At 35.4% G+C, this 16,779-nt stretch overlaps 2 protein-coding genes across 3 annotated transcripts in view; one reads left to right on the top strand and one right to left on the bottom strand.

Annotated features, from left to right (window-relative positions):
- LOC128867071 (protein Wnt-5) overlaps window positions 1–16,779 on the top strand; it is a 194,908-nt gene that overhangs the window by 89,874 nt on the left and 88,255 nt on the right. The gene's annotated exons all lie outside the window — the stretch shown is intronic.
- On the bottom strand, window positions 16,037–16,520 carry LOC128865774 (uncharacterized). 2 transcript variants are annotated; one of them, XM_054106112.1, is made up of 2 exons: window positions 16,314–16,520; window positions 16,037–16,247 (listed from the first exon to the last, which is right to left on the bottom strand). In XM_054106112.1, the coding sequence occupies exons 1-2, from the start codon at window positions 16,485–16,487 to the stop codon at window positions 16,053–16,055; spliced, it is 369 nt and encodes a 122-aa protein (XP_053962087.1). In that variant the 5' UTR covers window positions 16,488–16,520; the 3' UTR covers window positions 16,037–16,052. The 2 variants fall into 2 exon arrangements, with proteins under 2 accessions (XP_053962087.1, XP_053962088.1); XM_054106113.1 differs by having other exon boundaries at window positions 16,037–16,229.

Raw genomic sequence — 16,779 nt, 5'->3', positions numbered from 1 at the left:
TATACTCGTTTACATCAATAGGCTGTCGGACTGTGCACCTAAATGTAGGCTTGCATTTGTTTACTCCTCCACACACCAAATCGTTTCATTGCACCCTCGTAATAGCACTTATTTGCAATGTCAGTTTGCCCGCCATATTGTATCAATCATTTCATATCACTATAGTTGTTGTTGTTGTTTGCTGTTTTTGTTGATGTTGGCGCAACAACTTTAGTGCTGTTTGATTTATACTCTGAAATTGAGTTGCGTTTACTTTTTTGATTTTTTCCGCGTCCATCCGTTTGTGGGTAACGGCTTTTTGGTGGCAGCCCATAATTCAAATTGATTTGCCTTTATTATAGATAAACGCCGTTATTTGCGGCATAATGATAGGCAATTTGTTGCTGATATATTGTTTTTACATTTCTTTTTTTCCATGTTCTTTTTTTTTTTGTTTTTTCTTCTTAATGGATAATAATCGATATGAAAAAGTAGTTATTTATTTCCAGGTGAATGCCTTTCAAATGGGCATTTAAGGTTTTTTAGTCTGATGCGTTTTTTGTGTAAGGATTTTTTTGTGTAATGGTTAATATATGAAATACTCGCGGTCAAAAATGAAAGTCAAAGGTTATTGTTGCTTATGTGACTTGAGAAATCCAAGCATTGTGTTTTTTTTTTTGTTTTGATTTTTTGTGAAGGTGAAAATACACAAATTTGAAAGGTGTAAACACTTCGAAGACCATCAGGCGTTTTTTTCCATTGCAATGCAGTAAAAGTACAATGAAGGAAAATTGGTAATTCTTGTATGAGCGGCTAAGTCGTCTACTCCGTTGAATATTGTGGATTTTTCAAATTTTCAACAGTTCAGTTTAAAACAAAAAAAAACAAAAATCATCATGAGCTCTTACCAAAATATTATGAAATTTATTTATTTATTTATTCCCAGTAAATCTAGAAATACATGATTTCTTACAGCCTGCAACAAAAATACTTAACGATAATAGTTCATATTTATCTATAGAATTCATTCAGTGGCAATTTAAAAATTTGCTGAGAAGATGAAAAATCAACGTCAAGGAATTTTAAATTTGATTAAATTCATTCAATCTTCTATGCCTCGGAGCATAAGAGGCCTAAACCGCTCTAACCCACTCCAGAAGGAATAAATCATTACTATGCAGGTTTTTTGTGAAACGAAAAAATAAATGCAATCTAAAAGAAGGAACTAGTCAATTACTTCGCTGATTAAACCATAATGAAAGAATACTCTTTCTATTTTGTAAAGACCTCAAATTTATTAAGTAAGTCAGAAGATATTTTCCGTTTGGCTTTAAGGCTCACAATATTATCGTTATTAATGCCAGCTCCCAATTAAATACGTGGGACCCTCAACCCTCATTTTTACCTCAAAATTATAACTGTTTCTTTGATTACATTAAGAACTTCGTCTTGCCTTAGTTCACTACCAGACCAATTCGCTTAGCTTCTTTATCCTGTTTAGAAAATGTCCCAAGTTAGCCCCAAGTTAGCTTTCTACACATCTACCTATACCTTTTCCCGTAGCAGACTACTGAAGCATATTTCGGAAGCCAAGAGCTCTGCTGCAATTAAAGCAGCTAAGTCCGCATTCGAACTAATCACTCGCAACTCTAATTGTAATGAGAATGTTTGCATTGGAAGCGAGGAAGGTTTAAGGACAGTAATGGATTTGGTCACCAGTCCCTTTGTATGCGACAGTGCAAAGCTAAGATACAAAATGAACATTGCGGGCGAGCTACTACCTACTGGATGCCTCCACAAAAATTGGTGGAAGTTTATCATTCGTTAATTTCTCAGCTATCTCAAAACAGATCTAGACATACATACGTTGTGGCATTAACATCCTGGAATACTGCCAAAATCATGCTTTATTCATACAGCGCTAAAACCACCAACTATCTGTTTGTACACTCAAGGGTAGAAAGGAGAGGGCGAGGAACTGTCTGCCATCTGACGTGGCAAAAGTTTTACAGATTCAGAGTCAAATATGTCTAGATAATGTGAAGGGTGCCCTAGAACCAATTACCAGCATTTAAAGAGCGAAGATAAGCTGCCTTGGTTTTTCATTCCTCTACTAATTAAGAAATCTCGCCGAACAGAAAATCAACGGGTTGCATTGTGTATTTCTGCCTTGAAAGAGCTTTTCATAAGAAACCATTTGTCATTTGGAGGCGGCTTAAAACTGTAGGTCCATCCATTTGCGGTAAAACATCAGCACACACTACCAAAAAAAGTGTGTAAGCTCCAATTATAATTAATTGTAATTTTATGTAGCCAGTGATAGTTCTTTTGATACTCAGACTTTGAGCGATGCTTAATGCAGGAAAAATTTGTTGCTAAACATTTTGAAATGCCAGACGACCTCTAATATAGACGAACCTTATTTGAAAAGTAGGTATTGTCTAACTCCCAGGACACCGATTTATATAAAAAACTATTTTAAGAAGTCCTGTCTAATTTAAAATTCGCCTTGGGAACAAGATCTGTTAGGACTGGCTTTTGTGCGATATCAAAACAAATTAAAAAACAAAAAAACAATTATACAGAAGCAAATATTTACTGAAATGCCAAAATAAGTACCTACATAAACCTACACAGATGTCGCTTAATAAATACAATTAAATAATGTTGTCTTTTACAAATAATCCTTTTTGGCGAAATATTGTCAATAAATCCAATGGCACATCCAAACAATAATAACGGAAAAGGAAATCATCACTCGTGTATCAGCGTACCATAAAATATATGTATTTATTTCTAGTGCGTGTATGCATACACCTGCAACATACAGTAGCTCGAGGCCGAAATCGGACATCAGAGTAAAATTACTTCGTAAAATTATTTGAACTAAAATACATATGTAGACAAAAACAAAAACTTGTTTAGCATTATTTATATATATTTTTAACTTGCACTTTCGAAACGAAAAAAAATATTTCAAATTCCTTTTAATTTACAATTTCCTTTTTAAACCATAAAAAGTGCCTAAAGTAATTACTACTATAACCCGCGCAAACTGCGAGCATTCTGCTTTTACAGCGAAAAGGACCTTCTTTAGGATTCTTTGCGTCCCTTTGGCATCCTTGTCTGAAGCGCCCTAGTTTACGGGGATGGGATTTCTTTCTGTCTTTAGCCGTAATTGTCTTCGCTTCGAGAGGTTTAGTCCACAGGGTTTTGTCAACGGGTTCCTCTCAAGGTGCTTGGCTTTGATACTAGTGGGAATAAAATACCGAAGAGTATGATGCGTGACTACCAATCGGATTTTGAAGAACGTAGGCTCGAATCTCCCTGAAACACCAAAAAGTATAAATAGTTTTTTCTAATAGCGGTCGCCCCACGGCAGGTAATGGTGAACCTCCGAGTGTATTTCTGCCATGAAAAAGCTCCTCTTAAAAAACATCTGCCATTCGGAGTCGGCTTAAAACTGTGGGCCCCTCTATTTGTGAAACAACATCAAGGCTTACGCCACTAATAGGAGGAGGAGCTCGGCCAAACACTCAATACGGTTGTTTTTTGTAGATTTTATGAGCGTTCTCGGTCACATCAGAGTAATGGCTGAGGAGGCGGCTCTAAGTTGTTGACCGTGTTCAGAGTATTGGGATCTGAGACTTCTTGTTGTTAGGAATTCATTTATATCCGGTTCGTTGGCCGCTACTTAGATAAGGCCAGGAATAAAGGCAAAGGGAAGGAGGATGGCAGCTCATTTGCGATAGTAAGTTCACAGTTACTTCCAAAAGTGGACTGATATCTAGGTACACAGTCGGACGCTCCTGACAGCAAACTATCCAATCTGAACGGAAACGCATGAAACCTTAGAATAGGTGAGAATGATAGATACGACACTTTCTGAGTCTAGATCTCGAAAGCTCTTTGTAAAGTAGCGTTACCTTTTGTAGGATTACATTTCTCATCGTGCTCTGCGGCTTTTGTGTGAGGGGCTAGGTACCTGGCATCACAGGATACTCTGGTACTTTCATTCACATCTCGCTAATTGCTCGAACCCTGAGCGCGCTGTTGCAGTGATCCGACTTTGTCTTGCGTAAGATTTTCCTGTTTTTTACATACTTTTTATTCAAAAGCATCTAGAATTTCTCAACAAAATAATAATGATTCAGTTATTTTCACTTGATATTCCTTGAAATTTAACAGAGCTCTTAATTGCGTTTCCTTATTGGTAAAAAATAAGTTGGTCAAATGCCTTTTGCTGGTGACATTTTTGCTGCCCCATTTTAGCTCGAAGCCACTGTAGATGACTATTATTGTAGAAAAGAAGGAAACAATGAAATAAGTAACAAAGATGTGATTTGATTTTGTATTTTGCACAATACAGTTTTCCTGAAATCCGCTTCCACTTAGCAATAAAGCAACCCCATTGCATGCTTTACAACTGTATATGAATTTTGTAGTAGTAGAAATGGAGTGTCATGTGCCACAAGACGGAGTGAATGCCGGTGTACCCCATAGGAGAGGCAAAATAACAAAACGAGTCGCCGCCGTCCTAGGATGTGTGAGTGAGCGTGTGGGAGTCCAACAAGTTCGCCAACTGTGGTGAGGGCAACGAGTTTGCTTGGCGCCAACGACGCTTTGCTACACAAAGTTTAGAAATATATGAACTCAAACAAACGGATGGTAAAAGACAAAACCATACATGTCTACATACATACACCCATAACTACATAGAGTTTAACCGCATAGCACAAACAAATATTTTGAGTTGATAGTCAAGGGCGTCCCAAACATATACGCACACATATACACATATAGCACTTACGAGTATTTTCAGAAAAATAGTCAGAACGAGTGCGCTAGTGTAAGAGTGTGTGTGTTTTGTGGTAACAGGATGTAACAGCTGCAACTTTTCTGACTGCTTGCTTGAAAAGCTGGATGCCTGTTGCGGTTGAAATGTGAAAACGAAAGTTTAGATAGTAAAAAATTACGACATTTGTGCACAAAAGAGAAAGGAGCAGAGCAAAAGCTGGATGGGCAAGCACGCACATTCATATGAATGTATGTGTTTTAGCATGTTTAGAAAAGAGCCAGAACAAAGCATAAAAAATTGTAAAGGACTAAAAGTGAAGAGATAGTGGGCACTACTGGGCGCTTGTGCAATACTAAAGCTACCAACTGGATTTGTTTGTTGTCGCTGTTGTTGGAAGGATTGACCAAACACGCAAGCAGTGATTGAGGAGGTAACTAACTACATATAGTCATATGCGCACACTGCCCACTTACCGGTGTACGCTTTTAAAACGCTCTCACTTCTACAATAGAAATAGACGTATACATATATGGACTCTTCATTTCCGGTATCCACTTGCTTAGCATTGCTGTTCGCCTGCGCCACTAATTTGTCAATACGGATAAAAATCAACAAAATTTAACGTACCTTCCGCTAAAAACGGAAATAACCATAAAGACACTGCTAAAGACTATCGCGTGCGCGGTAAAATTTCGCGGCTTTTTAGCCGATCACATTCAGTATGCAAATAGTACCTAATTTCTACTACAAAGTAATGCAACTCAGCAGCAGGAGTGAAAGTATACAATTTACGATTGGGGTTGGTCGATGGCAGTAGAGAGGTGCGAGTGGTGCTGCATTGGCAACGTTTTTATTTTAATACACGACGCGTGCCATGTCCTTTTCGAATGGGGTCGCAGCAGCCAACAGTTGGCAAACACCAGTTAAACCAGTGCAGAGTAGATGAGAAGGAGCAAAAGCTAACGACTGCAGGCAAGCAGCAAAGGCACTGCAAACTATTTTGGAATGCTTAGATATACTTGGAGTCCACCTCATACGTGATTTTACACACATACATAACATATGTACATACACATTGTATGTGTGTATATTTCTGAGTTTGTCTGTTGGAAGGTTGAATGTTCAAAGCCGGTGCGAGCAAACAAAAGATGCAATAAAAGATAAAATAGAATGTTTGGGAATTTGGGAGCTTAAATGTGATAGCTGCTGGCAATTTTAAGTGTCTCGTGGTGAGCCAAATTTGACCAATGAAAAACTTTAAGAATCCTAGGGAATTTTGTGCTATCCAGTTTTTAATTTAAAACATATAAAATCGGTTAAGAATCAAGTGTCTGTCCCTCTAGGTCATATAACACCACATGACAAAGCATTTTATTGAGAGAACTTTGTAAAGCGTATTTCACTGCGATGTTGTTTTAAAATAAAACATTTAAAAATTTTGATTATTTCAGGTTTCCCTATTTTTATTCAAAATACGGTTCTTAACTATTATTGAACACTTCCGCTACAATAGCAACATTCTCAAAAGAACGTTCAGTTTTTGATCTGCCTCTCCATCTTCTTTACTCGATGGAACCAGTTTCTTGAAATTTTTTTACCAACCTTTGAACTGTCGACCCATTTGCATGATTATTTCCACCAAAAAATCATTAATTTGTCAATATGTTGTTCTTAGAGATCGACGATTTTTATAATAAATTTCAATAACTTCGACGCGTTGTTCCATTGTGTAAAATTGTGCATTGGTCTATTTGAAAAATTGCATAAAAGGTACTGTCTACAAATTATTATTTACTGGCATTTAGGCGTCACTTTTAAAAACCATTTATATACTCTGCCAAGTTTTTACTCTTCATCCGTTTCTAAATTAGCTAAAAAACTTTTTTTTATGACAACATAGTTTCTTCTACGAAAACCATAGAAATAAAGTTTCAAAGTTGCGAATTTCAATTTTTTTAAGCAGAATATTAGAAAATTTCCCATAATGCAGTTTTATGACGCATTGAATTTCATCTAATAAAGAGCAAGTTGGTAGTGGTTCTGGAATTACTGGGGATTGTTAAAGCTTTTAAAGAAAGAATATGGTAGGGGTTGTTTTTCAAAAATGGCAAACAACAAAAAAATGTTCAATCATTTTGAACAAAAAATGAAAAAAAAAATTCCAAAAAGTACATTTTATCTTAAAAAATTAAACAAAAATGTATATAAATGTAAAAAAGCCGAAGAAAATGTAAACCAAAATTTCCAACATTGAATAAATCTCAAATTTATAAATTTTTTTTGAAAAATGTTTCAGTTCACTTCTTACTATGCTCATGACTACAATAAAACCAATTTTAGGACGACGTCTAAAATACTTGGATTTCTTAAAGCGGAATAGCTCAGAGCCTTAGCGAACAAAATCTTTGCTCCCTCTAAGTAGACCGGTCATGCGCTTAAGAACAGAAGGTTCTTCCTACGCATTGCTTTAATGCTCGTGATTTTTGAAGGGACCTACAAACCACATTAAACCGCCTGCGAACGGCAGATGGAATTTTTGCGGGAAGTTGTTTTTTTTATAACATGAAATCAGAGATTTAGCATTACCTGCTGAGGGGGGACCGCTATTTGAAAAAATGCTTTTCTATCAGTTGCTGTTTCAGGTCCACCGTAGATTTCGGATCAGGGGCTTACCGAATTGCAGTCACTCACAAACGCAGGAAAGTGATTCCTTAATATTGGGAAACTGAATTTATTTTAAGTAAAAATTGCTTTAAGGTGACAGTGAAATTTGTTAGATCTACATTATCACCTAGAATCAATTTGTGTCCCACTAGTCAACCCAGACTAATCGGGACACTTTACTGTTATGTGTTTGCTAGCTAATCTTACCTGTTGCCTGTAATGAGCTCGGCACATTTATCTTAAATGTGGTTTAAGGCAGCCGCCGTAGTCGAATAGGTTGGTGCGTGACTACCATTCGAGAGTGCATAAGCTCGAGTTATGATGCATGAAACATTAAAATTATACAACCACTTTTTTTTAATAGCGGTGGCCCTTCGGCAAGTAATGAGAAGCCTCCGAGCGTATTTCTGCCATGAGAAGGCTTCACATAAAAAAAATTTTTGTCGTTCTTAGTCGGCTTAAAACTGTTGGTCTCTAAATTTATGGAACAGCATCAATGCGTACGCGCCAATTATTCCTTTTTTTTATTTTTATGGAGTCCAAATATAGGTACATCTTTATATCCTAAGTTGCCATCCTTTTTATTGTCTTTCATTGTCCTTATGACATGAACTCAGTAAAACTACATATTTCAGATTGTGCTCCCTCATTCAATGTTTATTTTGAAATTTGCTGGAGCATATAAAATTCGACCATTTTTTCTTTACATCTTTGTTGTGGCACTACTTTGTGCTCAGTTGTGTAACGAAACGAAACTTGCCCTTGCATCACTTTGCTGTGCGCCTGTTCGCTACAACACGTAAGTGTATTTCGATTTTTTATCCCATGTGAGGGAATCGATTATTATTTTCATTCTATACAAAAAAATAAAAGTTCTCATTTAACCCCAATGTCTGCTCACTATTCTGGGAGTTCGTGAAGAAACCAACGCCATTTTGCGTGACACTTGACTTAAGCGCCTTAAATTGCCTGCAATACAAATTCTTCGGCTGCTACAATCTGTGTACTTCTGCTTACTTGTATTTGATGTGACTTCAATAAAGACCCCTTAATTTCTTTTAATTTATTGGGATTAGTGTGAAATTATTGCGGTAATTACCTGTATTTCGCAGTATACCCTCAATGTGTTACGGATGAGTGTGCCTGCTAAGTACTTCAAGGATAAAGGCAACTCAAAGGCGGCAATTGTTCATAGCTGCTGTTGTAAAAACCACACATTAAACACAAGCGTGGAAATAAACGACCCTGCCGAGTCTATGAATATTGTGGCGCCAGCGAGGTTTACAAGGAGGCTGCTGTTTTGAGTACCACGAGTGCCAAAACCAGGTAAACATACGGATGGATGTCGTTTGCTACTCCAAAGCAGTTAGCAGTAGATAACAACAGAAGTTATCCCACAAACCGTTTACAACAGAACATATTACTGTCTGTCTGTTTTTTTTAATATACGGTAGCCAATCGATTATATGAACTACAGTGGTATAGGCAAGAGTTATTTTCTAAAGGAATTTTTTCCTATAAGCGAGAGAAAAAATACCTACTTATAAAAATAAGTAAAGTTGAACATACAGGTTGGTCGAAAAGTAGGGAAACAAAAATAAGAGCATGTGAGTTTTTAAATGAAATTAGTTTATTTATTCAATATTAGTAAATATCTGGCATGCGCTGCGGCAAAGCCTACTTGCCCACACTTTTTTATAAAAATATGGTTCATACTACGAGTACAACAAAAACCAACCAGATTCAAACTTTGTATAAAATTTTTCAAACTTTCGTCATAACTTTCTACTTTGACACCACAAGAATAGAATATTTTTTTGAGTACGCAGTTTAACAGCCTATTTAATTTTAGTACAACAAAGTGTAAGCTTCAAGCAACTACAAAAGACCGTTGATTTTAGACAATTTTTTCGCTGAGGTGATCCGCCTTTACTTCTATACAAAGCACATGCTCAATTTTTTGTGTTTGAAAAAAAAAAAAAACCTGCACCGTCTAGTGAAGTTTATTTTTATTTTTATACTCTTTTTTTAATTTTAATAGTAATATATAGGATATTTAATTAATGTAAAAATTTCAAAGTTTCATAGCAAACAAACAGTACTGCAATCAGTTGAGTAATTTTTCTATTTTGACACGCATTTCTTTTTTAAAAATGTGGAATTTCTGGTGGAAAAACGCCTTTTAATAAGGATTAGCTTCAAAATACGAAAATCTTGTGAAAATCGAAATATTCTGTGCATAGTTATTAGCGTACATTTGCACATATTTCGGGTCTTTATTTTATAAGATATGGGGATAATATCCCCATCCCCTACTCAGTACACATATTTGTTTATTTACCTACATAATTAGTCTATGAAACGATATTTTTTTCTTACAGACTAATTAACAACTTTACTTAAATTAGGGCATCGTATTCAGAATATCAATAAAGATTGTTTTATGCACAGAAAAATCCAGATCGTTAGAAGCGGAGATTTGCAAATAGCCCTTCCAATAGGCAACTAAGCACGAAGATACCTCCGCGGAGCATTAAAGTTGATTCTTTCTAAAAGCAAAAAATAAAACTTAAAGATGATATTGACCTTATTTTGTCGACCGATTTCAAATTGAGCAGCGCCATATGCAAAGGCATAGGATCCGAGAAACTCAATGAGCATAAGGCAAATTTTAGAAACACCTTCTGCATACGCTCTGTCCTATCAATGTGAAACTGGTCGATGAGAGCGAATAAAAAGGTATAAAGCAATTTTACAGTGTACGGATCTGTAAATACAGTGGTATTACACCGTGCACAACCAAGCATAGCGTATACCTTTGTGGTATTAATAAACTGCTTGGTTTTGAAAAAGAAACATGTACGCGTTTTTTAATATTTAAAGAAAGATGTGATCTCAAACACCAAGAATATAATTCATCGATTTCGGATTCGAGTTTCATCATAACTTCAGTATTCTTAACGACTGAATAAATCTTCTGATCGTGGGCGTATAATAGAAAGTTGGCGAATGAAAAGCAAGAACCAATGCCATTTATAAACAGAACGGACAGCAACGAACCCAGAATGCCACCCTGTGGTATGCCAGATGTGGCGAAAAAAAGGCTCAGATTGAACACCATCGAGTGTGAAAACGCACCGCCTTCGACTCATATAGGTTGTAAGCTTTTGCAAAAAACTAGAATTAAAACCCAGGCAAGCGATCTTGTCGATCAACACCATATGTGAAACTTTGTCGAAGACTTCAGAAAAGTCAATCAAGTCAAAAAAATTCAACTTGGCACCCTAAAGAAAATGCTGAGATACAATGCTCACCAAATGCAGCCAGATTTTTAATTTTAGAACGACCCGATACAAATATTCGTGCTGATTCGGGCAAATTGATCTCTTAACTAATAAATATATTTTATCTTTGATGGCGCATTCAAAAAGTTTGGATACACAAGCGAGCTTTGAGATAGGTCTATAATTACATATATCACTCTAATTGCCGCTTTTGAATATAGAAGTTATAGAAGCAAGTTCTCAAACATCAGTGAATTTTCGAGACCATAATGACTGAAAATTATTTTCAGCGGAGCCACCAGATCAGGGCAATTTTTAAATAAAATAACCGAAAGATCATTTGGCCAAGTCAGTTTGGATGGAGTTTTTTAATTTTTAGATCCCAGTTGTTGTATCCTCAGTTGAGAAAGAAAGTGATCCAAAACCGAATGGTGTATCATGGTAAATTTAAAGTTATTGTCGTAAGCATAGTCTTCAGAAACGTAGTACGATTAAGGAAAAGAAAAGAACCGCAAATATGTTAGCTGTGTCACGCGTAGAATACGCAGATTTTCCGTTAAAGAAAACTGATGATGGAGTTATGGAACGTACTTTTTTTCCAAATGATGTAAATCCAGATTTGATGAAAAGCCTTCGGATTCGACTTAATGTTTAGTTCAAAGTTAAGAATATAATTTCGGTACAAAAATTTTCCAGAGAGTTGAACTCTTTCAGATAATGGCGATATTTTTCATAAAAGATCTGGTCATATGTAGATTTAAACTTTTTATATAGATTCTTACCTATTCAGTCTATTAGTAAACCACGGAAGTTTATAGGTTTTCATGCTAAAAGTGGAAATATTCTTTGAGCAGACAACATAAGCTACTGATCTGAAAGCATCAAAGCATTCTGCGAGATCACTGCTTGATAGCAGATCCACCCAACTAAGCTCCGCAAATAAACTATTCAGTTTCTCAAACTCGCAAAATGTATAATTAAAAAATGTTTTGTCAACTGAAGTCCCAATGGCAAATTCATAAAATCCTACTATAAGTACTAAAGCAACATAATGCATATCCGAAAAAGTGACTGGGGAGTAACATTCAGATAGATCATAGTTAATATTATCGCTATGACGAGATCAAACATAGTATCGATCTTGTTTTTAGACCTATTAAATTGTAGCAGGCTTAAACTTAAAATATTATCAATCAGATTCAGATACAGTTGACAGATTCGGGGGTGGAAGACTGGAATTGCAATAGCTTTGAGACCAATTCAAAAATACTTTGGACTTAGCACTAAACAAATACATTCAATTTGCTTCTGTCGGGAAAAACACATTTTAAAATTTTTCGCAATCTTGTCTATTCACATCAACGAGAGTTATAATGTTGACTATTTGAAACCTCATAAAAAAAATTTGCCGTTCGGAATCGACTTAAAACTGTAGGTCCCTCCATTTGTGGTACAACATCAAGACACACGCCACAAATAGGAGTAGGAGCTCGGTCTAACACCAAAAAATTATGCAGGCGTCAATATGTATTTAAAACCTACCGTGTTTCATTTTTTTCATGCTCTATAAGGACTGTTTCGAAAAGAAACGTGTACTTGAATTGTGTTTATATTTTGTATTTTTTTACTTAATTATTTTTTTGTAATAAAAACAAACATATTTCAATTATTTCCTTTTTTCCTTTATCATGCACTTTTCATATTGCCAATGTTTATTTTAGGTAGAGTTCATATTGCCGTGGGAATACTGTAGTTTAATAACATTTAATGAATACTGCTAGCGAAAGAAATGCATTTGCCTTTTTCATATGTATGTGTGTGTGTTTTTTTTTCTCATAAAAAGCAATCAGTGTCTACCATTGGTATTGCCTCTCGCCTCAAATGTGGTCGGAAAGATGGCTGTTTACGATTTGTACTTAGTCTATCATCTCTGCCATGCATGTCTTACCGTGAGGGATGCATTTATGCGTTTACTGCCTCTGCTTCATAAGAAGTCTACAGTGGATTTGTGGTTAAAATTATTTATACCGGTGGGTGTGAATGTGGTGAGTCAGAGAAGCAGTCACATTCACTCCCTATTTGAGTGCTAAATCACAAACATTTATTTTTTATCGCATAACAGACAATTCGGCTTCAAAAGAAGACCTCTGCTCTTGTCCATGAATGACCAATATTTTGTCGTACATTTTATTACTACAGCTTCGATTTATGTGCATGTACCGCAAAGGAACAGTAGCATATTGCAACTATTACTAATCAGTCTACTACATGCCACATATTAGTCGTAGATAAGTACAATAGCTTGTGCTCCCCTTTCCATTTCATTCAATATTTATTGCGCACGTTTTGCCCTCACTTTAGTACTCGTCTATTTATGAAATTGCCTACTATCACCTACTGTTACATACATATATATTACACCTGTGTTCAAAATAATAGTAGCGCATTGGATTGCCAAGTTTTAACTACTTATTTATTTTATAATAAATTTTTTTACCCTGTATTCTACAACAAAACCCGCATAAATTCGAGTACAAAACTGACAAATATTTACCAAAATTTCATAACATTTTTACCAAAATTTTTAACCGTTTTAATCAGAATCTTTACAAAACTTGAAGTGTAAGTTTGAAATCGCTCAAAAGTTGCTGATTTTTGAGAAAATTTTCTTTCGCTGTGGTGTTAAACATTTTTTTTCATATAAAAGACTTTTTATGGAAGAAAACAAATTGTCAAAAATCAACGAGAATTTCATGTAACTTTAAACTTGCACTTTGTTGTATTAGTATTGCATACACAGAATTTTCAGAAATAAATAGTTTAAAATTCTGACTTACTTTCTTTTAAATTCATTAAATTCACAAAATTTGGAGCTTCGAGTTATATGGTTCGGAGCTTCAAGTTATATTTTTTTTTTTTTGTAGAATGCACTGTATTTTTTTAAAATCCTTAAACAAATTAGAAAAGAAACAAAATAACTATAACAAGGTAATTCGCAGCGTTACTATTAAATTGCACACAGGTGTACGTTTCACCCCAACTGTTTGCCGAAATCTCAGTTGCATTCTGCTTAGATAACAAATCACAGCCCTGCATGAGGATGCCATAAGCACCCACTTATACACTACTATATACAATTTGTATGCATACTTACGTCTATCACGTATCGCTCTACTGGTTGGATGAGCCCCAGTTGTTGAGTGTTCAATCAAGTTTGCTTATAAATTGTCCTCTTATGGGCATTGCAGTTGGGGCGTACAATTCTAAGCTCTTTGTGATAAACCGGACTATAAATACTTTTTGTGGCCTTTAATGAATTCATGCTTTCACCTTTGAACACTTACACAGTAATAAAATAAAGCATGGGAAATGGGTGGCCTGGATTGGTTTTGGGTCAGTTTGGTCAAGCAATATTTCACTAAAATCTTCTGTAGGATTATAGTTACTTTTAATGAAATTCCTAAGTCCCTGTTACACTTTTTCACCTTTTATTTTTTTCTTTTGGCCTTTGGAAGGACTTTTGCGGACCTGTTTTTCAAGTTACAAATTTTTTGTTATTTTCTTTTAAATTGTTCATTCATTACCAAAACCATATTACTTTCACACTTTATACCAAATTCTGAAAAATGTAACCAGTTTTCATGTAAATTTTCAAATTTTTAGTTTGAGTTTATAGAAAGTTATCGAGTACGCAGTAACGGGCTCATAAAATTTGAGTAAAATAAGGGCAATTTTAAGCAGCTAAAAATCGCTTGGATTTCCATTTTCTTTTTTTCTAACGACTTTTGCACTTTTATTTCATATAAATATGAATTTCTTGAGGAAGAAAAAAAACATCAAAAATAATCAAATCCAAATATAAAATTTTTTTCTTGTTATACGAAAAAATGAAAATGAAAATAGATGAAAATGAAGATGAGTAGCTAATTTTCTTCTATTCTTCACTTTACTTGGTTTCTTGTACAATTTCACAAATATTTATCAGAAAGTTTCGAAAAAGTATTTACCTTATTTCACCGATGGAATTTACATAGATGGAATCATCCGATTTGGAAGCAAACAAGTGCCGTTTTGCTCATAACTTTTTGCCATTCTGATGGCTATAATAAAATTCCGCCAATGTGACCATTACCCTATCGACATTGAAAAAATCGTTGGCTCGCTAATTTTCACCAACCTTTCTAGAAGCTAGTTTTGTGATATTAAAACAATTTTGCAGATATTTGAAAAGCAGATAATCAGTTGGCGTCCGGTCTGGACTGTACGCCAAAAGCGCTAGAACTTTCCACCCAATTTCTCAGAGTTTCTTTGTTGTCTTTATGACACATAAAAACCCTTTATAGCCATTCGTAGCCACTTCTGGTCGACGCCCGCTTCAGTCTGGGCATGTTTTTCATAAGAGATCTGAATGAACTGCTGACGGTTTGGCCTGTTAGGTACAGGTCATTCTTGATTATTCCCGCAAAATCTCACTAAGTACACAGCAAAACCTCCTTAGCCGTTAATGTCAGCATTTGCTACTGCTTACCTTGATTTGACCATATTCTTCAGTTACTATTCGCATTGAAAGGAAAAGGTGCTCACATGCCGATTCGACTCTACGATTTCAATCACTTTATTGACATATTCGGTATTTAGCCTACCAGCGGGGCATACGCAATGCCCATAGTATCAGAACTTAATCGTGGATAATACCATTTTACTATTATGTTCCACAGTCACCACAACGCAATGTTCACATCGTGAGGCACTAAACACATGTAGCGGTGAACAACTTTTACTTCACTTGATATTTCGGTCGGATACAGCCAATATGCTTTAAATTGTCAAGAAAGTTTTGTTACACGATTTTATGTCTGATTTTAAGGAATTTCCAGACAAATAAGTTTCCACCGCCTTTCTCGTATCTACCATATATTTGCCTCTCTCTTATCTCTGATCACTTAATACTACAATAGATGGCTAAAGCGCTCCTGTCTCGATTTGGCAACATGCGCGCTCAGTGATCAGTATCTACTCTGTTAAAGATCATCTGGCGCAAGTTCTTGCAGGCCTTACATGATTGTAGGTAAGTTACAAAAGAACCTTTTCGAGAATTTCTATTGCGCAGATCCGTGCAAACATATCAGCTATGACCGTGAATGCCACACTGCCTCGTCACTCAGATCAGTGAAAAACTATGCCGAGAAGTCGATATATGACGACTTGTTATACTTAGCACTATCAGCCAATTGGACTTATTAAGCTTTACATCTCTATTATAAAAAAACAACAACTATAAATGCATTAATTTTTCATTTCAATTTGTCATTTTATTTACCTATTATTTATTTTCCATAAACACGAAAAGTTACATTGAGACCAACGCTAGATTGAGTTTGCATTTGTATAGTTGCATAAGTCAAACCGGGACCACCCCAAAGCAAGGTGTTTACTGGACCCGAGCTATTTTTGAATTGATCTTGCAAATAAATGATGCTGATTACTTTACTATTGGTTTGATACTGAAACAGAGAGTAAAACTAAAAATTAAGCGCATGAATAGATTAACGCATTTTTTATTTAAATATTAAATAATAAGCACTTACCGACTGAGGTATTTCGAAGTAAACGGTCTGATTTCTATTCGCCAAAGCTGGGTAGACTACATTTTTATTGAGGATGACGGTGTCAGTGGAATTCCGTTCACCCCAGGTTGAGCTCGCCGAATACGCGGTAGCCAGTATGGTAAAAACCACAAAGAATTGAACAGCAACTTTCATTTTACTTTAGGACTCGTAATATCTTTACGTGCAATATTTGACTGTTTGAATTTGATCAACAATTGTTTGTTTTATACTTTCTTTCAAAATTTTGATAGTGGTTATCATAAATGGTAAATAAAATTAAGGCAAAAACACTGCTTTATAAATTCAATAAAATTTTCCCACCTATAGCACCTCACTGAACGTGGCCCTGAATACGAATCTGAAGTCAAATATTATTAGTAAGTATTATATTAGTTGAAAAGTTTCGCGATATAGCTAATCTTAAATTTTTTTTGCCGAGACAGTG

Source organism: Anastrepha ludens, chromosome 6 (assembly GCF_028408465.1).
Source record: "Anastrepha ludens isolate Willacy chromosome 6, idAnaLude1.1, whole genome shotgun sequence".
NCBI classification, from domain to species: Eukaryota; Metazoa; Arthropoda; class Insecta; order Diptera; family Tephritidae; genus Anastrepha; species Anastrepha ludens.
Note: the sequence above shows the minus strand (reverse complement) of the source record. Positions and strands in the feature narration are given on the sequence as shown.